This window comes from Carettochelys insculpta, chromosome 17 (assembly GCF_033958435.1).
Source record: "Carettochelys insculpta isolate YL-2023 chromosome 17, ASM3395843v1, whole genome shotgun sequence".
Classification (NCBI taxonomy): Eukaryota; Metazoa; Chordata; order Testudines; family Carettochelyidae; genus Carettochelys; species Carettochelys insculpta.
In genome coordinates, this window is record NC_134153.1 from 23,182,105 (window position 1) to 23,205,825 (window position 23,721).

General features: G+C 51.6%; 1 protein-coding gene across 4 annotated transcripts in view; it reads right to left on the bottom strand.

Moving 5' to 3' along the window:
* Positions 1-3,805: 3,805 nt before the first annotated feature.
* The window catches only part of MATN4 (matrilin 4), a 35,522-nt gene continuing 15,606 nt past the window's right edge, over positions 3,806-23,721 (bottom strand). For 2 of the 4 annotated variants that reach the window (XM_075011405.1, XM_075011406.1), the window contains 10 exons: positions 20,255-20,372; positions 16,807-17,376; positions 13,037-13,159; positions 11,862-11,984; positions 10,798-10,920; positions 9,877-9,999; positions 8,188-8,601; positions 7,511-7,663; positions 5,467-5,571; positions 3,806-4,728 (listed from right to left, as the gene is read on the bottom strand). In XM_075011405.1, coding sequence (XP_074867506.1) covers positions 4,670-4,728; positions 5,467-5,571; positions 7,511-7,663; positions 8,188-8,601; positions 9,877-9,999; positions 10,798-10,920; positions 11,862-11,984; positions 13,037-13,159; positions 16,807-17,376; positions 20,255-20,330 — 1,869 coding nt within the window. In that variant the 5' untranslated portion in view covers positions 20,331-20,372 and the 3' untranslated portion in view covers positions 3,806-4,669. Of the gene's footprint in view, positions 4,729-5,466; positions 5,572-7,510; positions 7,664-8,187; positions 8,602-9,876; positions 10,000-10,797; positions 10,921-11,861; positions 11,985-13,036; positions 13,160-16,806; positions 17,377-20,254; positions 20,373-20,959; positions 20,980-23,721 lie in introns of those variants that run through there. The other 2 variants (XM_075011407.1, XM_075011408.1) reach the window with 2 other exon arrangements.

Below are 23,721 nucleotides of genomic sequence, written 5' to 3' on the forward strand. Positions count from 1 at the left end.
CGTTTGCAGGGCGTGCTGAATGTGCATTCTCTTTGTGTGCTCTACCAGCTCTGTGCAAAACAAAAAGCAGTCAAGTAGCACTTTAAAGACTAGCAAAATAGTTTATTAGGTGAGCTTTCGTGGGACAGACCCACTTCTTCAGACCATAGCCAGACCAGAACAGACTCAATATTTAAGGCACAGAGAACCAAAAACAGTAAGCAAGGAGGACCAATCAGAAAAAGATAATCAAGGTGAGCAAATCAGAGAGTGGAGGCGTGGGGGGAGGTCAAGAATTAGATTGAGCCAAGTATGCAGACAAGCCCCTATAGTGACTCAGAAAGTTCCCATCATGATTTAAAAATTCAGCACATTAACACATGGTTTAAATCGTGATGGGAACTTTCTGAGTCACTATAGGGGCTCGTCTGCATACTTGGCTCAATCTAATTCTTGACCTTCCCCCCCACGCCTCCACTCTCTGATTTGCTCACCTTGATTATCTTTTTCTGATTGGTCCTCCTTGCTTACTGTTTGTGGTTCTCTGTGCCTTAAATACTGAGTCTGTTCTGGTCTGGCTATGGTCTGAAGAAGTGGGTCTGTCCCACGAAAGCTCACCTAATAAACCATTTTGCTAGTCTTTAAAGTGCTACTTGACTGCTTTTTGTTTTGATAGTGTATAGACTAGCACAGCTTCCCCTCTGTTACTATTCAGCTCTGTGCAGTTAGACTCATAGGGCTGAAAGAGACCTCAGGAGGTCATCACGTTCAACCCCCTGCTCTAAGCAGAGCTAGCCCAGCAGCCAGCCTGGAACTACGCAGAAGAAAGGCTCAGTTCAGGGCAGACGCTTGGCCAAGTTTACTGTCAATAAAGCATGGAGCCATAGCTACTGGTACTCTGCTAAATGTATGTCCATCACTAGGGACTCAGCACAGTCAACAGCAGGATGCTTGGCTGCCCCTTAGGTGGACAAAGATCCTCCTATGATTTCTCTTTTATGCACAGATACAAACGATTTTTGTATGCCCCTCCTGCTGCGGTTAGTGACTGCTACATCGTGTACTCACTGGTCCTGTGCTCCCAGCCTTGGCCTGACTCATCGGTGATGTGTTCCTGTACCATCTCCCAGGAATGTGTTTATAGGACTGTTCAGTACTTACAAGCGACTGTGGTTTACCACCGCTTGCTGTGCTCTTTGCCAGGTTCCTGTGCTGGTCAGTGAACATATAAGTAAGCATGTGCTCTACGACAGGGCCTGAGTTTGGTTCAGAGCCTGGCTCTTGCTGACGTGGGCTCAGGCCTTGCACTGGGCCCTGTACTCCAGAGTTGCTCTTTGCTATCGCTTTAGCTAGCTAGCATGGCTAACACGAGCAGGGAAGACCCAGTAGCAAAGGCTTCAGCACACCTTAGCGATAGGAGGTGGCACTCAGGGTCCCACATGGGTTAATGCAGCTTGTGCTGAAACCCACATCACTATGTCTTCACTGCTACATTTAATCACACTAAATCGATTAAAGCCAGCCAGGGCGTGGCTCTCCACGCTGCAGTCTCCCTTCTGATGGCAGGGGCTCTCGCACTGCTGCTGGTGAATGGCGCGTCTCAGTGTAAGCATGTCCGAACTGGGCCCTTTACCAGTTAAAATCCGTCATTGTGGATAAAATGGGGGGCAGGTGGTGTTGGGTGCTGTCAGTTTTGATCGCTCACTCTTCTTATGCCACAAGTTGTCTCTGCAGTCAGGCACCAATAGCTCAGTAGGAGTCAGGGCAGTGGTGATAGTCACCAATAAGCCTTTATCTCTTCAGAAGGGCTCCAAGCAGCGCAAGAAGCATTTATGGCTAAGGAGAGCTCCATCTTCCCCTGTGCCTGGTGGGGTGAATGGAGCCACAATGTGCATGTGTGCTTGACCAGAGTCCTTGGCACTGCTGTGTCCCTCCTGCTCCCTCTCATCTGGTTGGTACTCTGCCTGGCCTGGCCGAGGCCTCCAGGGCAGGGCCGGTGTCCGGCTGCTTGCTCCATGAATCACTGGTACAATGCAAGGGGCTGCGGAAACGCTCAAAGCGCTGATTAGCATTTACTGTACCAGGAGATTTGGCCCTGCTTGCCCCGTCCTTCTGAGAACTGGCAATCAGCTGCACCAGTGACCCGGCTGGGATTCTTGTGTCGGCCCATTCCAGCTGGGGGGTACCTGTGAGACTGGCTGGAGGCAGGAGAGCATCTGATCCTGCTGGTGCTGTATCTGTGAAACTCCCTGCCGGTTGGGCCCATGAGCTCCAGCGCCATGCAGCTCTCCTCCCTGGACGTGCACAGAGATGGACCCCTTCCCAAGCCCCAGCGAGCCAGCAGCACCGAAGGCTGCCGACAGCTCTGCAGAACCCTTGCTCACACCGCTCAGAGGTGTGCGTGACTCTGGGCAAAGCTGGCATTGGGGGAGAAACTGGCTGAAGGCTGGTGCCAGGCTTCATGTTGGGCTATGGACCCTGAGCTGCTCCACCTGTGCCTTTGTCAGCTCACGGGACTGACGCTCGTAACGAAACAGCCATGAGGCTAAGACAACTTTCAACGCCAGGCACTGTCTGGAAAATGTCTCTTTGTTGATGGGATTCAGTGCCAGGGAACAACAGCCTCTGTGACAGCACCACAGCCCCGAAGCGAGAGGGGGAGCGCGGTGACGCACAACTTTCCGCTCATGCTATAGAACAGGTGACGTAACAGGTGCTGTGGGCCCATGAGTGCCGTGGGATGTGGTGGTCATTTACATAGGGCTACATCAGGAGCAGGAGGGCTCAGGCCCACTTTCATGCCTGACGTTCCACCGGCAGAGCACACTCCCACTGTGGGGAAACACCCCCCCCCCCACCCACCAGCGTCACAATGCAAAGGGTGTGCAGGGGGAAGTGTTTGGGAGTCAGTGTTGCATTTAGGCAGAGCCCCCTTACATGACTGTGGGGTTCATAGCATCACAATGGCGAGGGACCAATAAGCGCCAGATTCCCCAATCTCTAGAGCCCTGCAAATCCGCAGATATCTGCTTATAATCCAGGGGTCCCTGCACAGGGCTCTGCTAAACTCACCGCCGGCTCCCCTATTCAGCCTTCATTAGAACGCCCTTCAAGGACAACCATCCCTGGCTCTCCCAGCAGCTGGAACTGGAAGAGACCTGGGTGATCACCCAGCTCATCACACACACAAGCTCATAAGGAAGGCAGTCCTGCACGCTGTTGTATCTGTGGTGCAGTCCTGCACACACTTCATAGCAGGCTTTTCCCCAGGCTCAGCTTGCAATGCTGCAGCCCAGTTATTATTTATTGGGCCTAGAATTAAGAGCCTATGGACCAGGGCTTCAGCTGGGAGTCAGCTGGCATAGCTCCACGGATTCAGCTGCTTTACACCAGCTGACTCCAGGTGACATATGCCACAGGGCTTATGAGTTGCCCTTGAGGCCTGGATCCATTATGCAGCATTAACAGATGGCAGAGTCCATTTCAAGGCGGGGGAAAAAAGGGCAAACCTCAGGGCTGACAGCACGCTCACGGTCCCAGGGTGATGTCCCATCAAATGGAGCTGCCATCACTTGAGGCGCTATCTGCAACGTTGGCCATAGAACCATTAAAACAGAGATTTTACACTGGGCCGTTCTTCTGCCTTGGGAGAGGCATTCTAATGGCCCAGGGACTGGCTGGCTGGGAGCAAGGTGGCCAGGCTTTGTGTTGGCTGGAGTCGCATGAACTGAGTGTGACCTGATGGAGAGATGCCCGTGTAGACTATTTTCTGAGGTTCCCAGTGAAGAGGAGAGAGAAATGTCATAAAAATCTTCAAGGTGTTTATTGTCAGGATAGCGATTTTATATATATATATATAAAGGTGTTTAAAAATAGCCCTATCCTGTTTTCCGAATGAAAGATATATACACATATATATTTATAGAATTGTTTTTGCTATTTGATAAAAAAAAAGATAATTACAAATTCTTCAACAATGCTGACAAAATCAGGCTGAAAAGGCATTTGATGAGGAATATACAAGTTGTGTTTGATCCTCTTGTCGCTCTGATAATACATTCTGAGCTTTTTTCCTCTCCCCCTCTAATTGAAATCAAATAGTATATTAAATTTCTGTGCAATTAAAACAAAATGCTTCAGAGACAATGAGGAGGCTGCAGGTGTTTTCGTTTCACAGTCAGGATTAGCTGGGCAGCTGAGGAAGTTTCCTACTTTGCAGCATGAGGGGCAGAAAGTATATGGGAAGGTGCCGTATTTCCTTCCCTCACCTGCACAGAATCAAGTTACAGCTATGCAGGAGGCATTCCAGATGGCAACATTCGCTTTGCAAAGCACCTTGCTGCCTGATGGAAGCTCTGGGCTGTGCCCATGGGCCCCACTAGAAAAACCAGTGGGCAGCTACTTTCACTGAACAGCAGGTGGGTCAGAAGATGCTGACTGTCCCACTGCCCATCGCCTCCCTGAAGCTCCAGATCAACCCCATTCGTCACACCTCAGCCTGACCCTGGTGGTCCAGAGGAATTGAACCGGCCTCCTGTTCAGAACAGGGTTTTTTACCCTATGCATCCCTTCAGGATTTTGTGATACAACAAACAACGCCCCTTTACAATACTCTAGGAATAACAATGATGTGTAGCTATGGTACATTTCTGCCCCTTGAGTCCAGGTGCTGCCTGGCCGTCTGCAGGGATCATTTCTTGTTGGCAATCTGCTTTTCCAAGTCTTCGAGTCTGGCTGTCAGCTGAGCGAGTGGTCACGTTAAGGAAGCTGAGGCAGAAAGGAAGAAAGGAACCAGCGTGGCCTGTGGGTGAGAGGAGGCCTGGGGGGCTTCGCGTCAGGTTAGGAGGGCATCAGCCCAACAACATCTGGCTAATAATCAACTGTGTGACTATTTCACCCATGCTACATGAGGAGAATCCTCCTTTGCGTCTGCTGGCACCACCGCTTCCTTGGGAGGCCTGCAGACTGAAGCACAGTCCTCCCCAGAACGACTTTGGGACGTCCATAAACACGAGCCTGCCCTCAATTCACACGCAATCCCCCCTTCCTGTTGGGACCCAACACGTCCAAAGATGCCTTTTACTATCCTGCTCACCCCCTTGCAGTGACCTGTCCCACTAGCAGGGGTAAGCTGGATATTGCTCTGCTAATCCCACTGACAGACATCTGCCATTCAGGGCAGGCATTTCACACTCGTTACTGTTCAGTTGCTAAGTCACCGGGGAGCCCCTTGTTCTGCCTAACAGGTAACAGGGAGCGCAAGTGAGCTGGAAGTCGGCTCTGCTAGTCATCACTGCCTGGTCACTATCATAAACAAACACCGGGGGTGGCAAACACTGCAGCCCCTGAAATCTCACTGGCAGAGTGATGCGGAGGAGAACCAAGGTGGATGCTTTCCTAACAGGAGCTGGAGCAAACCCAGCACCAACTCAGTCCTACACCAACTGCTGCTCAGCCCAGGCTCCTGCTGGTGACCCCAAAGGATATGTTTCTCTGTCAGGTTTTCCAGGATGGCCACAGTATTCGACTGGAACTGCACAAGGGCCTCACACTCACACGGGCTCTGGATCTCCAGCTCGCCTTTGCCCTCCTCTGAAAAAAGAATGTAAACAGCATCAGGGACCCTCTGGCCTTCTCTGGCAACCTCTGAAAGGGATCTGCCGGCATTACCCGCCTACCCTCTGGGAGGTGGGCAGCTACTCTCCCTGGGTTATGAATGGGGTGTTTGGAAGTGATACGCAGGCGCTCAGCAGCAGGGGCAGGAATAGAAGACAGAATGCACCTGCCCGCAGGAGCTCTGGCTCCCAACCCACTAAACCATCCTTCCACTTCCCTTAGTTTGGATGGAAGGTTCCGTGCTGGGAGAAATCACCCACCCTCAGAGGTGGGGGCGTAATTGTCACTGCTCCCACTGCACACCTCACACGCACGGTAAGGGAGCTACACTAGCTTAGTGATGGGACCGGGGGTGTGTTAACCCGGGTTATGTCTATGCAGTGAGGGGGGCATAGGACCCTTTGGTTTTGACGTCAGGGTTAACTCTTCTTTCAGAAAGACCAGCAGAACCCCACACCGCCTGTCTGCCCTGTGATATCACCAGTTCCCGCTCTCCCGTACGCTCTCTATCCAGGCATTTCTAAGTCCTTGATAATTCTCCTAGCACCGTATCTCTGCTTATCTAATAAACCCCAACAGACCTATCACAGGGAACACGTAACGTCAAACAGCCCCGGACAACGTGCTCCTGTTTTCAGATTCCCCACACTTGCCAAACAGACTTCCAGGCACAGCATCCGCGGCAGACCGACACAAACACACGCTGGCAGGGCGCATTGCTCTGTTGCTAACCATGGAAGACTTGGATCCTTAATGTTCAGGCACCACCTTTCTGCCTCTGCGTTCCTGCCTGCAAGTGCTTTTCAATAAGGAAAGACACCATACGCTACAGGGACTAACATGCAGCCTCCTTAACTCAATCATTCATCTAGTTTGTTGTTTGGCGACAGAAAGACCCATACCAAATAGACTGTGTTCTTTCGCTAGCTCATTTAGAGGTAACTGAAGAGGAGATTTACCTGGCGTTGCTCAGGTCTGTAACTCTATTAAGATTTTTTTTTAAATAAAAAGGAAATGTACATGCTTTATTTGAAAGGATTGGCTTTTTCGAAGGTATTACTGGTGTTATTTTCACAAAGTTAATTTTTATTTTGGACTTCTTGAAAACAGAGTGTTCATTTTTTTTTCCATTTATGTTTATGTAATTTTTTTAACTGGAATTCCATCAAGTGTATTTTTTCTTCATCCCTATAAACTCTCATTACTTGCTATGTTTTAATAAAAAGGGCTCTAGTCAACATGATTTCCAGTAACATTTTCTTCTAGTTTTCAAGCCTTAAGCATTGATTTAGCTGTGCCAAAACAGAGCGTTACCAAATTTCTGTTTTACATCTTTTCTGTAAGGTTTATTGAGGTGCAATCCTACTCCAGGTTCATCCTATTTTTCTGGCTCTTTGTGGTTCAGTCCCTTTCAACATTCACTCACTCAGTTATGTCAGTTTTGAGGACAGTCCTTGATTTGGTGATTGTGTCTCTTTTCTGTTTGGTGTTCGAGAAGAAATGCCATTCCAAGCATGCCCTGTTTTTCTAGCCCAACCAACCCCTTACATTGCTTTAAGTTACATTAAGAGAAAGTTATCTACTGCATTTGGGGGTCCTAGCTCTTACCATTTCGGAGGAGGTCTAGATCAAACAGACAAAAAAACAATCTCTAAAACATACAGCAGAAAGATAAACAAGATCACACACAAAATCAAGGCCGAGGGCCTGGCCCCAGCAAGAGTTTCCATCTGTCAGGTTTTCACCCAAACACTCTGGGTTTCACCTTATATGTCCGGATGTCTTTTGAAAAGCTCTGAGTTTGTTAATCTAGGGCGAAGAGGCAGAGAACGGGCAGGTCCTCTGGGGTCCAGTAACCAGACACTGAAAAGTTGCAGCCTGTGTGAAGCCACCGCACTGGCCTGCCAGTACCTACCTGGACAGATGTTAACCTTCAGGTTGTCGACGATATGCGTCATGGTGCTAAAATCCGTGGAGTAAGAGAAATGCTGCTCCACGGGCTCAGAGGCGATTTCTCTCAGCTCCTCTTCAACAGCTTTTCCAACCCCAACCGCGAACATGGTGATCCCTGTGCAAAGGAGTAAAGGGTGGAGCTATACAAGCTAAACATACTCCATGGGCCTCCTGGACTCACGCACACAAGGCTGGAGCAGCTAAAATGGCATCAGCTGTGCCAGTGCTGCACCAAGGCTAGTGACTGTAGTGCCCTGGGGGCTTCTGGGAGCATCTTTTGAATGTGGCAGGCCAGGCAGCTGGAGCTAAATCCAAGGGCCTGGTCAGGATGGCCAGCCCTTCACTTTCTCTGCCTCAGTTCTCAGCTAATATGGGTGTCATCCTGTTGACAGCCAGCACGCTACACAGACCTGGGACCAAGAGTGCAGGTGTGCTGAGAGGCCACAAGCTTCCTGACTGTGTGCACTGAGAAGCCATGGTCCCTACAAGTGCCCAGCAACTGCCCAGCCAGGAGCAGCTATGGAAGACCAGCCTGGAAATCTGGGTGTCTGAAGGGCATCTGCTGAGTCCCATCCACACAGCACTCAGTGAGTTGCGAAACCTCTGTGGTTCTTCACCCCTTTCTGATTGCAGCCTCACCTGACTCCTTTGCTTTCCTGGCCCATTCGGAGATATCGTCTTGCGAGCGCCCATCAGTGAAGACCAGCCCAATTCTGGGAATGTTCTGGGACAGGGGCCTGGCACCTTCGGCCTCGGAGAAGCTGTGCTCCAGCATGTGCTTGAGAGCCAGGCCGGTCATGGTGCCCTTCTCCATATACTCCACCTTCAACACCGCCTTCTTGATGTCTTCTGCTGTCTTGTACTGGTTGAGAGGGAACTCAGTGCGCACGCGGCTGGAGTACTGGACCAGTCCCACCCGCGTGCCGTGGGGTGACACATCCAGGAAATCCACAATCTGGTTCACAAACTGCTTCACCAGCTCAAAGTTCTGAGGCCGGACACTCTTGGAGCCGTCAATCACCAACACCAGGTCCACATGGCCGCTCTTGCACTCTGCGCCAAAGGAGGAGGTGAAAGTTAGAGGGCACCAGCTGCGTCTCCCAAAAGTACAAGGGGAGACCTTAGAGAAAGCAGATGCCGGGGTGGTGCAGAGCTCTGGGACTCAGTTCTTCCCGGTGGATTCACTGCTGAGCACTATGTGAGGGCTGCAACTGAGGGAGAAAAGGGGCACAAGTGCAACTGGAAAAGACGTGGCTACAACATCACAGCCCTGAGACAAGAGGTGGGGGAGGTGATTCCCTCTCCTGGAGCGACTTCTGGCAGAGAGAAGCTTTCCAGCTCACAGAGCAATGCTCTGGGTCTGTGTAAGTGTAACGCACACACATAAGAGTGTGGGGCACTGTCCCATGCAGAGGCACCTAGACCACTTACAGAGAGAAGGAATGAGTCCTCTACAGCCTTAGCTGAGAGCCAGCTGGCTTTTTGCTCAAACTGTAGAGGCTCCTGCGCTAAGTCCTAGAGGTTCCCAGGTTCAGGTCTGCCTGGTGGCAGTTACATAAGCTCTGCCTAGCTTGTCTCACTCGCCTACAGAAGTTGGGCCAGTGAAAGATATTCTCTCACTCACGTTGTGTTCAGAACATCCTGTGACCAACACTGCAAGCAGCCTGGCGAACTCCACTCTGACCTTCTGCCCTGACCCCAGAGACTTTTGGGCACCTTGTGCTTCCCGCTCACATCTCTTGCAAATTTCAAGCACACACCTTGCCCTGATGCTTCCACCCCCCTGACCAAGGAGGACCAGTGGGTACCTTAACCCTTCCATTCAGAGCCAGTCATCACCTCTCTTCGATCCACCAGAGGTCTCTCTCCTGAGTGCAGCAGGCGTGTCTACTCTCCTCCCAGGGGTCTGCAGTAGCACCCCCAGCAGGTTCACTTCCTTGTGCCTAACATCACCCAATCCTCTCCTGTCCTTTCATGCCCAAACCTGCCAGCCTCAGGGCTGTGTTGTTACCCAGAAGTTTGCTCGGTGGTAAGCCTCTGCTAGCGTATTTTCTAAACAAGAAAAACACCCTCCATTCCCACCCCAAATTCCTGGTCCTGTTCGGGCTTTGATGCAACAGGAGCAGAGATGGGTCTGGACCAAAATACCAAGATCAAGCACTCCTGAACCTTAAGGTGATTTGAACTTTCCACCTAGCTCCAGGTTCGATTTCACATCTTAGGCTGCTCAGATCTCATGGGACGCATCATGAGTCTAGATGCCAGTTGGTACAGACTAAAGTCCACACATTAAAGGGCAGTGCCTGCCAGACACCTCCTGTTACTCACTGTTGCAGGTCTTTCCATCTGCCTGGAGCTGCTGCCCCTCTGGACAAACGCAGTGGTAAGAGCCAGCAGTGCTGACACATTTGAACTCACAGCCGTGGTCTATCCCATTGCAAATGTCAGTGGCTAAAACATAAAGCAAAGGGACAAAGACACCATGGCATAGGACACGTCATTTCTTGAGCGGTCATCCTGGAAGTGCCAGGCGGAAAACATCCCCTTCTCAGCTTGGTGCTCAGTGGAGGTGTAGAGATGAGGCCAACACACACCACTGGGACAGGCATGAGCAATCACTAGCTTGCAGTGAAGCTGGTCCCTCTTGGCAGACCCTTCACAGTTCAGCAGCATGCTCTGCACTGACAGAACTCATTCACCCCAACGTCCCTCGGGTTTGTGCACTGCAGCCCTTGGGCATTCAGCTCTGCAACCTGCATTTACAGGAATTCATTCCTCCTACAGCTGGAATCAGAAGCACCACCAGCAACACCTCTCTACCTCCCTGGGTGGCCTCAGGACACATCCTGGTAAACCCTCCCCAATTGCTCCTGTGTTCTTGCTAACAGGCTGGAAAGGCATTCTGGGCCCTGACATGTAAATTATTGAACACGAGAACTGGAAAGGACCTTGAGAGGTCATTGAGTCCAGTTCCCTGCTCTCAGGGCAGGACCAAGCACCATCTAAGACATCCCCAGCAAATGCCTACCCAATCTGCTCTCAAATGTCTCCAGTGATGGAGAATCCACAATCTCCCTAAGCAAATTATTACATCTTATTTATCAAACAAGCACGTCAACCAAATGGACACCATTCTGGTGAGACGTGCTTGGATTCAAAGGCGAGCCACCTGTACCGTACACCTCAGCCTGCGTGTGCTCACCAGAGCGAGGGCAGCCTCTGCCACAGAGATACCGACACAGCACTCACCCTGGCACGCCTTGCCGTCAGCCTGCAGAGTGAAGCCGTCGTTACAGCGGCAGTAGTACCCGTTGAGGATGCTCACGCACTCATGCTGGCAGCTGTGGTTGCCAAAGTTGCAGAAATTAATCACTGGAAAGGAGGAGACACACCGGAATGAGGGATGTCAGCTTCCCACCACTCGCCCATGACCCTTGCAAAGAGCTGGAAGGCTAATTGACCAGCTTGGCTCATTCCTGAGGTTGGTGGCACTCGTCTTTTATCAGCTGTTTGCTGCCTCTTATCCTTAGGCCCTAACAGCAGGGTTCCCTCTAATTTTTTCCATCTGTGGGTAGAATAAATTTTCCTATGTGCGCAAAATGCATGTGTGGATGTGCACCACAATAGAAACTGTGGGTGCTCCACCAATCAGCTGGGCAGCACCTGAATCTCTCCTGGATGGCCTCTCAAGTGCTCAGATTACATCCACCTGCCTACAAGGCTCTGGAAATACAGGGCTGCCGCTGATGGCCTGATGCCAAGGCCCTGCCTCAGGGTGGTGAGTTGGCTCAGCACACATTTGATAGGGGGGATCACTGACAGTACACATGGGCCAGGGAGATCCCTGCTCCTCACAGAAGAGGTGTCTGCTGGCCTTTCAGTCTGGATAAAGCCTGTGTGGGCTACCTCTCAAATCCCTCCTCATGGCCTGTGACTGCTAGGAGCTGCCTGTTCCAGGTTCCATCTCCTGTCATGAAGGAGCCAAAAGGAGCAGAGCCCCACAGGTATGGGAGAAGTAAGAGGTCGCAAATGCTGGAGACGCTGCCCTTGGCCCCGCCCCTTCCACCCTTGGCCCCGCCCCTTCTGTCCGTGGCCCCGCCCCTTGCCAGAGTGCTGACCCAGGCTCCCCACCCCTTTGCCTCAGGCCCAGGGAAGAGCGATGGCTTGGCTCCCCACCAGGGCAGGGAAGGCGGGCAGGAGGAAGCTGAGGACGTGGTGAGAAGGAAGGGGACGTCTGGGGTGAGGAGCGATGAGGAGGAGAGGACAGAGAACGGGGAACGAGAGGAGGCGGCGCGGAGGAGACAGTCACATACTCGTGCAGGTCTTTTTGTCCTGGTTGAGGCTGTAACCCATCCGGCAGTGGCAGGCGTAGGACCCACGAGCGCTGACACACTGGTGCTCGCAGCCATGCTTCCCGTCAGCGCAGGCATCAATGGCTGCAGAGGCAAGGGAATCCCCTTCTTACCCGGTCCTACACCTCGCTCCTCAGAGCCCCCAGGCAGGCCACCCTCCCCTCTGCCTTCTCGGCCTCAGACGGAAGACAGCACAGCTCCGAAACAATGGATGGAGTGAAACAAAAGGGCCTGGAGTTCCTGACTGCTGCTGCTGCCAGTGCTACAGCAGGATCAGTGGTCAGACGCCGAGCTCTTTAAATCACCGATCGAGCTCTGAGCTATGCGCTCCAGGGGGCACCGAGGGCCGCACAGCCTCAGCCCTGCCCCTTCCACCGGAGGTCCCATCCCTTCCGGGGGCACAGAGCAAGATCCCCCAAGCCTTATCCAGCTCCTGGCCAGGCTATCAGCCCCACTGTACCCACAATCAGAGCTGGAGTCATGACCAGAGCGGGGCAGAGACGCTGACACAGTGCCCGAAGGACGGATCTGATGACCGCGGTGGGATTCTGCATTTACAACCCAGTTCCAAAGCACAGGACCTCAGTGGTTTGTCTCTTGCTCATCTGAATGCGCATTCCCCCAGCCTGGCTCTTGGTCAGGCGACACTGTGCAGGGATCCCATGCAGAGTTCCTGTGTCTTTTGGACAAGGGTCTCTGCCCCATTCACATGCTAAAGCTGCTGGTGATGATGTTTTGGATGAATCATTCCCACCTCGAGTCACACAATTATCACTTGGCAACAGAACTAAGCCCAGTCTGCTGGTCATTCCTATTGTTGTCTGCAAGGGCCCTTAATGCAGACCTAGTCCTATAGTCAAAGTGCTAATAACTAATTAGCACGAGTACCTATGGCCTGTGCAACACCAGCAAGTTAGTCCAAAGAGAGGCAGTATGGCCTAGCAGGTAAAGCACTGGGCTAGGACTCAGGAGGTCTGGTTTCTACTGCCTGCTCTGTCCCCAGCCTGCATGGTGACCTTAGACAAGTCTCTTTAGCCCCAGGCCTCAGTTTCTCCATCTGTAAAGTTACTTGTCTCCTTTGTGAAGCACTTTGAGATCTCAGATATAAACATAGATCAAAGAAAACGTGTTCGTACGGGAACACGTCTTTCCATCTGCGTTGAGCTTGTATCCAGGGTTACATTCACAATAGAAGGAGCCCGGGACACTGACACAGGTGTGCTGACAGCCATGGTCCATCTCTGTGCACATATCCACACCTGAAAGACACAATTGGCCATGCTGGGGATTTATTGACTCAGAGCATGTGTCAGACCATCTAAGTTCTTATATTGCCCCCACTCTGCAGTATGTGCTGATGGAGTTCAAAGTGCTGTTGGCTGCTAGAACTTACATTCGCTAATGTCTTCATCCTCAAAAGCATCTCAGATTGATTTCTAACCTATGTGCCCATACAGACCATTCACCCATTTCTAAGGGACAGGAGCGCTGCTACCAGCATGCTGCTAAACTCTACTCGGGGCACTTAACGGCTTCACAAGTTAGCCATTATTTCTTGCCAAGGTTCTCCAAGTTACTGATGCTGCACAGCGCTAGCTGGTCAGGATTATCTCAGCTAAGCAAGGTCTTGGGTTTCTGGATGTTGAGCCAAAGGATCTAAGGAATGTCCCAGTCTCAGTTCGTATCCTGAGCTGGGAAGACCCACAGACGCTGCAAGATGCAAGGCTTGTCTACATGCAGATTTACACCAGTTTAACTAACACTGATAGAATTTATTTCAGTTTAGGAACATAAAAACGGCCACACTGGATTAGACCCACGGCCCATCTAACCCAATATCCTGTCTTCCAGTAACAGCCAATGCCCTCTGCTTCAAAGGGAATGAACAAAACCAGGCAATAACCAAGCGATCCATCCCTGTTATCCAATCCCAACATCTGGCAGTCTGATGCCTGGGGACACTCAGAGGCTGGGGTTGCATCCCTGCCCATCTCAGCTAACAACCACTGAAGAACCTATCTACCATGCACTTACAAAATTCTTGTCTGAATCCAGTAATAATTTTGGCCTTCACAACTTCCCCTGGCAATGAGTTTCCCAGGTTGACTGTGCCTTGTGTGAAGAAGCGCTTCCTTAAACTAGGCTTAACATGGTTTAAGAAGGCAGCATGGCCTAGCAGATAAAGCACCAGTGACCCAGAAGACTGGCTTCTATTCCTGAATGCCAAGGACCTGCTAGATGGCTATGGGCAAGTAAGCTTCTTCATCAAATACTTTAAGGTTCATTGGCAGTAGGACTGTGCAAGAGCCGGGTATGGTTAGCAGTAGCAACTGAAGTGGAGTAGATAAACTGCAATATGCCATTCTTCATCCAAAGTTAGCGTTGACACAAAATGTGCCCCAGTTTAATGGAACCAGTGCATGTTTGTGCCTAGATGAGGCCTCACGTTTGGCCATGGGCTGGATCTCGAGGGAGACAAGGGGGACGTGACAGCAAGCTGTAGAGGCCAGACTAGTTCACAGGGGCTTCAAGTTTCCCACAATGAAAAGCTGGCTGCTTCCTTTCACTGAACAGTCACCATAGAAGTTGCAACCCAAGTCACAGCAACTGGCTGCAGCACAAGCTCCCAGGCAGTCTCTAAGGCTCAGTATTGTCCGTCGACACGAGAAGGGAAAGCAGGCACCAGCCTTCACAGTTACTGAGCTGCCGCAGTGCAAAGCAGTTTGTGATGGAAACAAGCCTCCCTGCTCCAGGCCAAAACCAACAAGGTGATTGCAAGGAAGCGATACCCAGGCAGGCCTGAGTAAATACAGATGCACTGTGGCAGACGGGAAACGCACAGAGTTACTGCAATGCACGTGAACACCAGGTAGCTGGGCAAGAAATCTGCCTATTCAGAAAGACGCAAGGCAAAGCTAGACCTAAACCTTGCCCGAGGCCTTTCAAACCACCCATATTTTGGAGCTCTGTGACCCCCTCCCACCACTTGACTTTGTGAGAACTAGCTGTCTGTTTCTGTGGTGTCTCGTCCGTATTATCACTCAATTCATGCTGCTTCCCCCTAGCCTCAGCACATGCAGCTCAGAACTAAGACATAAGGGAGATCTGGAGAAGCTGGACATGAGTCAACACGGTGCCCTGGCAGCCAAGAAAGCTAATGGCATACTGGGCTGCATTAGGTGGAGTACTGCCAGAAGATCTAGGGAAGTGATTATTCCCCCTTATTCAGCACTGGTGAGGCCACATCTGGAATACTGTGTTCAGTTCTGGGGCCCCCATTACAAAAAGGATGTGGATGCATCAGCGCAGGTCCAGTGGAGAGCAACAAAAATGATTAGGGGGCTCAGCGTATGACTTATGAGGAGAGACTGAGGGATTTAGGTTTACTTAGTCTAGAGAAGAGAAGAGAAGAGAGCGGGATATTTGAGAGCAGCCTTCAACTATTGTAAGGGGAGTTACAAAGCGGATGGAAGGAGGCTGTTTTCAGGGGTGACAGAATGAGGAGCAATGGTCTCAAGTTATAGAGGGGGCAATGTAGGTTGGATATTAAGAAAAATTATTTCTCCAGTTGGCGGTGAAGCACTGGAATGCGTTAGCTAGAGAGATGGTGGAATCTCCATCCCTAAAGGTTTTCAAGTCCTGGCTTGACAAAGCCCTAATGAGGAGATTTAGCTGGAATTGGTTCTGCTTTGGGCAGGGGGTTGGACTTGATGACCTCCTGGGGTCTCTTCCAGCCCTGGGATTCTGTGATCTAGGCACATCAACATGCTGGCTTATGAACCCTTTGGAACAGGAGAGGGAAAGAAGATGGATGTGGTCTGCCAGGGTTAGCCCCTAGTCGGCTTCCAGACAGTTTGCTTGCCTGTATGTCCAGAGGTACAGCTGCTCACAGCTCCCATTGGCCATTCGCCGTTCCCAGGCAACAGGAGCTGTGGAAAGCGGCATGGGCCACGACTCCACTTCCCGCAGCTCCCATTGCCTGGAAACAGCGACCTGCAACCAACCGGACCTGTAGAAGCACCGGTAAATAGAACAGTGGCCTGCCGGGGCTAACCCTGCCAACAGGCGTCTGGCTCTTGGGCCGCTTACTACCCATTGCTGGTTTGGAACCTTCCCTTAACAGTACGTACAATAAGTGAAAAGGGTGAGGAAAAGAGACTCCCTTGAAAGGGCCCTTGTCCAAGAGTCTGATCACCTCATTGTCTGTAGCAGCCCCTCAGAAGCGTCAGGAGTCCAACGCTTCCCCTTCTCTGCTACCCTGGGCAAATATTGCTCCCCCAACAGCTCAGTTCTTCTGAGGCAGAAGTTGACTTGGCAATGGGCTGATTTGACGTCACCGGAAGAAGCCTGGGTGGCTTACACAGGTGTGCTGGCAGACAGGGTCCAGCTCTGGGCAAATGTTCACACCGGAAAGACACTGGTCTGCACTTTTACAAACAGCTATTGTGGGAACGGATTAGCTGCAAGCTTCCTACACGCTGGTCAGCCAGCACACTTGTGTCCTGCCCCGCATCAGTGCCAGCTCTTCCTGTCCTCTTCCCCACGACTGCACCATAGCCCTGTCGCTGCAGTGCCGCCAGCTGTCCTAGCCCTGGGCACCGACACTCAGCTCTCTAACGCTACACTTGGAGTTCTCCTCAGAAGTGGGCTTTGACTCAGCACAGAGGGAGAGCTGCTCTGCGCAGCACTGTGGTTTTGTGAGGTGGGGCACACACGCCATGCTCACTGCAGGCCTGATGTCAGCAAGAGTCCCCAGGCAAAAGGCAGGAGCAGCTGCCACCCCGACCCCGGCCCAGCATTTCCCCAGCTCGTGTTTCATTCTGTCCCTCCACCTTTGGGTGGTAGAACCCGGGGCCTGTCTGGGCCCACAGCAGGCTGTGGCTCGGGTTCTGCCGCCTTCACTCACCACACAGCTTGTCCTGGAACTGTTTGCCAAACTGCTGGATGAGATCGAAAGACTCCACCAGGAAGACGTGCTCCTCCAGCGGGTGAGAGGCCATGGCCCGCAAGGAGTTCATGTCTGCCCGCTGGACGCCCACAGCGTAGATCTCAATGCCAGCATCCCGTGCCTGGGCTGCCACCTCTGTCACACGGTCCTGGGGCCGCCCATCCGTCACGATGACAGCCACACGGGGGATCTTCTTGTGCAGCGGGCGCGCTCCCTCCTGGACAGTGAAGGCCACGTTCATGGCGTACTGGATGGCGAGCCCCGTCATGGTGCCCTGGGCCAGCGGCACAATGCTGTTGATGGCCTTCTCCATGTCGGCCCGCTTGAAGAAGGTCTTGAGGGAGAAGATGTTCTGCACCTGGCTGGAGTACTGGATCACCCCGACTCGCGTGGCGTTGGGGCCCACCTCCAGGTTGTGGATGATGTCAATCATGAACCTCCGCATGGTCTCGAACTCGAAGGGGCGCACGCTGCGGGAGCTGTCAATCACAAACACCATGTCCAGTGGGCCCGTCTTACATTTCACTGCTGGAGCGGGAGAAAGAAAAGAGCTGGTTGGCTCTCCCGGCCCTTCTGTGTTTGGGGAAGTGGGGGAGAGCTGGGGCTTAGTCCTTCTCCTTCAGACAACTTTACGGCTGCCCCACCTGTGCCCGGCTGCACAGCAAGAGCCCCTGCCCGTGTGACGAGGGGTGGGGGTGAAAGATCAGGCTTGGGGCGGCCCCTCTTATCTCTGGGGTAATGCTTCCATGGAGACTGCAAGAGTCACAGAGGAACGGGATCAAAATACTGGAACTCCTCCGAGCTCCAGGCCGTTACCACACAGAGTGGTGAGACACATTTCAGCAGAGGCTGGAGGAGATGGGTGTGCCAGACTGGGAGGGGAAAAAAAAAAGAGGTCACGACCGGTGGATCTAGGAAGGTTAAATCTTGCCCTTGGCTCACTGAACTCTCCCATCCCATGGAGTCCTCAAGTGTCCCAAGGTCATGGGGGACCCCAAATGACCTCACAGAATGTGGGGCTCCCAGCAGCTGTGCTCTTGCTGCACTGTGAACAGGGCAGACAGCCACATGTTAACAACATGCTCATGGCAGCAAGGGGAGCAGGCAGGGGGAGGCGGGTGGTATCGGCTCGTGCTTGGTGGAGACACATGAGACTCTTCCACTCAGCGTTTCACTCTCTGGGACAGACCTTCATTTTCCAGGGCAGCTCGAACTCCCCTGGCTGAGCTCTCAGGGAAGTTGCCGAGGTCTCAAACCTTCCTCCCAGCACCTGCCACCAATGTCCCAAGGGCTGTGATTTGGCCTGGGGGTGGCGTGTAGGCCTGGAAGAGTCCACACAAGGCCACACGCCAGGACAGCCCAGATGAACGGACACCAACGAGGCACACGAGACTGACATGTACAGACGATGTTCACAGATCCTCTCCTGAACCCCTAGCACTGTGTGATCCAGAGACAACTGGCCACAGGAAGACCGTTCCTTAGTCACTGGGGTCCTGTGGGCTGCACAGAACTCACCTCCCGCAGCTGGAGTCCCCATGACCTGCTGCCAGGAAAGCCATGGAGTGAGGATAAACGTCTCTGTGATTCTTACTTACCCCTGGGAAAAGGCCAGTGGGGGACGTTTGGCTGACTTGAGCCCTATTGATGTTTCTCAGCAAATCAGCTTTAACCACAAACCTGACCAATCTCGTGGGCAGTGCAAGGGCTGTGCCTGGGTTGCCGGTGGCAGGCAGAACCTCTCAGTGGCTCTGGGGGTGGCAATTCCAACTATATGGAAGTGGCCAGCTTGGTCCTGGAAGCTGAATTCTACCCGGCCTCCTCTGATCCCCGTTCTGCTGCTCACCCGCTTTACACTCAACCCTCCGCTGCGCCCGGGCTGCTCAAAGCTATGCCTGGCTGGCTATAGACCAGACGCCCCACCCCTTCGCTCCTCAGCTCCCACGGCCTGTGAGAAGAGGGAAGGGTCAACAGGCAGCCTGCCCTGGCTTGGTGCCCACCAAGGGTTTCCCCCACCACTGGGGATTCCAGAGTGGACTGTTTAACCAGCCACACAGCCCCCGGGTGCCACCAGAATGGCACACAGGACCAGAGCGGGGCTCAGGATTGGGCCCTTCCTCGACAAATAAACCAGTAAGACTCCAACTGAGAGCCCTCCCCACCCGCCCCATCAACTTCAAGCAGAAGTTAGCCCTTTGCTCCCTGTCCCAGCTGTCAGTCTACCAGTTATTAACCCCATTCTGTTCCAAGGAGAGGATCATTGGCTGCAAACTCCCTTGTTTATCTATCCACTTAAGCCAAAGCATTTGACACTATTTATGTGGGGAAATCAAACCAGTCCAGCCTCTCCTGCCTCGTCATTCTGCAGTGTCATGGCAAGGAGAGGAACTGTCGTCTCTGCCCCAGCCCAGGGAGTCGTGGTATGTAAAAGCATGTTCTAACGCCCATCTGTCTGCGGGAGGCATATGGCTTCACCACCCTCCACAGGGGCCACCGCCTCTGAGCGGCTCGTAGGTGGGTGAGAGGGCACTGTCCTCTAGCAGCTGTGCGGACATCCAATAAAAGGCTGCACAAGCAGGAGCTCGTTGTGGTTCCTTCTAGCACAGACATTAAGCAGCACCAGCGTTCCATCATATCAGCAGGGGTAATGCTTTTGTTCCCCTCTATGTTAAACGTTGCCTGGATTTTTATCAAGCTCCTGCTGTGCAGGCATAAAATGAAACACACTTCTTAAGAAGCAGCCCACAGTGGATGAGCCAGGGAAGACGGCCCCTTTTGCATCCAACCTGGGCATGCCAACAGGAGCAGGGCTTGGCATGTCCAACAGCTGTGAGCATGTGTTTGATTTGCCTGTTACACGGGCTGTGGCGAATCCAAGTAAGTATTAAACAAACACATGAAATCCCCGGGTCTGCTGCCAGGGCTCAGCAGAGGAGCCTGTGTCTTTGACACATGCCCACCTGTTCTCTCCTGATAGGGCCTTTGCTAGTCCTAAACCAGGAACTAATTTAGCAGCCTCTGCCTACTGAGAAGCACCCGGGGAGTTTTCCCACCTCAAGCACATGCTGCAGTATGACTGGGAGGTCAGGACTCCACTTTGTCTTGCATCTGGAGCTCTTTTGTCTCCTTAATTACTGCTCCTTTATCAGGAAATACGGCATCAGAGACAGAGGACTCAAAGAGTTTCGTGATTTTTTTTTTTTTTTTTTTTACCTACTGCTCATTTACAGGGTCAGATTCTGTCCCACTGATGGATTTGGAAGCAAGAGGCTATTGATTTATGGGGCAGCTACAGACTCTCACTAACAGGATAGAGAATCGCTTACTCTGACTTACACGCACATCTGAGCTAGCCAGGGCCTCGGCTCCTTGCTTATGATTTGCACAGCTTTGGCCTGCTGCTCACCTGCAGGCTTTGGTCTGGCTTCTAAGGTCGTTAAGACCAGCAGGAGGAGAGGGGCAGCAAGTAGCAGCTTCATCATTCAGCTCCAAGACCACACAGCCTCTGGAGGAGAGAAGGTTCACTGCAAGGAGAGGGCAGAGAAATCACAATGTTAGTCCCGGATATTATAAGGCAAATACAAACATACACTGGAAACTTAAAAGCCAACAACAGTCACAGTCCTGGGCCAGGTGAATGACCCAAAACACCAACCCAGAGGAGTCTAAATGGATACATCAGTATTTCAAAAAGCTGTCTGAGTGTTAAGTATGGGAGAAGGTGGGAATTTAAGCCAGTGACAGGTTAGGGAAGAGAGACACAGCCGAAGACCAACAACAAATGTTAAGGATGAGATTTCCCAAGCCTAAGTGATTTGGGCACACAGTTCCAATTCATTTTAATGGAACCTGGAAACCAAATCCCTTAGCTGGCTTTGAAAGCCTCAGCCTAGAGCACTGGCACTAATTCCAAAGCAGCACCTTCAACTCCTCCTACTACCTGCATGAGCCTTCCTTTCGGCGCTTTAGCAACAGGGTTGCAGGTAAATTTCAGTTGGGTTGGCGCTGATTCACCGGACAGAATGAGCTCCATTTGATTTGCAAACAGCTGGCAGTTGAACAAGCCTTATTGCATAAACTGGGCAGAGCTGATTTATTGCCAAACACTCACCTAACTGGCTGCACCATAGCCCTCTTGAGCCAGCAGAGCAGCAGGACACCTGTGTCAGGGAAAGTGAGCCCATCAGCAGGGCGGACAGCCACCATGGGCCCCAGAGCAAGGTGTTGGGGGCAGGGGAAGCAGCTCAATGCCCCTGGAAGGGGCAGGGCAAGGGAAGTTAGCCCTTAGCACTGCTCAGACTGCAGTATGCTCCCTGCGTCTTCCCCCAGCCCGCAGAGACACGTGGAGCAGCACTCTGCTGGCAGTTCAAAGGGGCTGTGACTCCAGCCATCAGCACTGCTGCAGTAGCTGTGAGCTCCAGACCCCGTACCATTGCCCCCTTTTTCTTGTCCCATCAGCCGGCCTGAGGACGGGCATTATCTAGTTGCTTTTTCTCATCACAGAAGGTCTTCAGACTGGACCAAGGACACCGGTTGTGTGCTAAGCACTTCCAAATGACACACCGGCTCAGCCAGGACAGCACCCCCCTTGCGCTAGGTGCTGTACAAACACAGTCAGTCACTCCCTGACTAGAAAAGCTGGGCCATCAACTCATGCCTGAAAACCGCCCCCACAGAATCTCGCAGACCTGACTTCAGGGAGATGTCACCTTATCGAACCTCCAGTGTTTTGCAGCTGTTTCTTCCTGATATAATTCCTTGGTTGCTTTTCTCCCACACCCTCTGTGCTTCATAATTCGTCTATGTGTCTGAGGCAGAGACCTGGGTGTCCTGGTTCTTAGGGGGAAAGACGTTTGGTTTGTTTTTTCAAAACCTCAGGATGTCATGTCCCCTCCCTCGGTATGTGAATTCTTCACTGCATTTGCCCATCTCTTTTTCAGGACACCTACTTATTTATGTGCTTTCATTAATGAGTAGGCACTCATCATGGTGCGATAGGAGCAAAATAAATGAATAATGCTAAGGGCCAAACAATAGGGCTCTATGCTGGGTGAAAGCTTAAGGAGGAGCAATTATCTAGATACCTCAGAATAACTTGATTCTCCCCTTGCTCTTTGTGGATGTGCACAGTGAAACTGAGACTCTGCTCTAGCCTGGACTCTCTCAATGCACAAAGGAGCACTTTGTGCTGCGGGCTCTTGCAGGCAGCACATTCTGTCCAAGAGCAGGCAGAGATCCCCTGTTGCCAAACACAAGGGGCCAATATGGGAGAGCAGCTCCTGTCCCAGGGGGGTCCACAGGAGTCCTGAAAATGGCCATTAAAATGCAAAATGCAGCCCAGCCCAAAGCAAGGAATGCAGCCAAAGCAAAGCAATAGGAGGGAGAATGGTACTGCTGCAAAGGTGGCAAGCAGATAGGCCTGGAGAGTGCTGGGTCTGTCATGGTTTCTTGGCATGTTATCTGAGTCGGAGCTATGGAAAGGAAACCACAGGCAAAGCTCCAGAAATATCACCTTAAGGAGATAAAATAGAGGTCTTCCGGCATCACCTCTCTGGAATGCAAACAAATTGATTGTGTTAAGTTGCATCTGTCCCGAAAGTCTCTCTGCCTTTTGCTCAGATTTGGGATAAATCCCTCTCATGCGATTGCTTTACAGAGGGGAAGGTTGGTGAGGAAAAGGTTCTAAAGACTATTTTGGCCTGCCAACCGAGACAGATAGGTCATTGGCATTGCTGGGAGTCACAGCCCCGGCACTAGAGGGCCACACTCCAGGACCAGTGTCATCCAGAGCCGTGGAATGTTGAACTAGTGTGCTTCAGAAGTGACAAGTTCCCAAAGACGTGGACCATGCCACAGGTGTTGTTGGGCTGGGTCAATCTGTAAGCCAGGCACTGAAGCTGCTATCTGGGAGATGCTCTCTCCGGCCCACGACTAAAAGAAAACTTCTTTACTGTAAGGGTGAGACTTTGTTTGCTGCATCTAATTATCGAGACAACGTCACTACAAAAAAAATATTAAAACAAAAAAGCAATCAAGTAGCATTTTAAAGACTAACAAAATAATTCATTAGGTGAGCTTTTGTGGGACAGACCCACTTCTTCAGACCATAGCCAGACCAGAACAGACGCAATATTTAAGGCACAGGGAACCAAAAACAGTAACCAAGGTTGACAAATCAGAAAAAAAATTATCAAGGTGAGCAAATCAGAGAGCCGAGGAGGGGAGCCAAGAATTAGATTAAGCCAAGTATGCAAACGAGCCCCTATAGTGACCCAAAAAATTCTCATCCTGATTTAAACCACGTGTTAGTGTGTCAAATTTGAATACAAAAGAGAGTTCAGCAGCCTCTCTTTCCAAAGTAGTGTGAAAATTCCTCTTCAGTAACACGCAAACTCTTTAAGTCATTAACAGAATAGCCCACTCCATTAAAATGTAGACTAACAGGTTTGTGGAGCAAGAATGTTTTTATGCCTATTTCGTGCCAATTAACTCTTTGTCTAAGGGAGTTAGAAATCTGTCCAATATACAAAGCATCTGGGCATTGTTGGCACATGATTGCGTATATGATGTCAGCTGAGGAACATGAGAATATGCCTGTGATTCTGTGAATAACTTGGTTAGGTCCAGTGATGGTATCCCCAGAATAGATATGTGGACAAAGCTGGCAGCGGGCTTTGTTGCAAGGAAAAGTTCCAGGACTGGTGTTCCTGCGGTATAGACTGTGGTTGTGGGTGAGAATACTCATAAGACTGAGAGATTGTCTGTAGGAGAGAACAGGCCTGTCACCAAGGGCCTTCTGGAGTGTGGCATCCTGATTAAGGATAGGTTGTAGGTCTTTAATAATTTGTGCAGTGGTTTGAGTTGGGGGCTGTA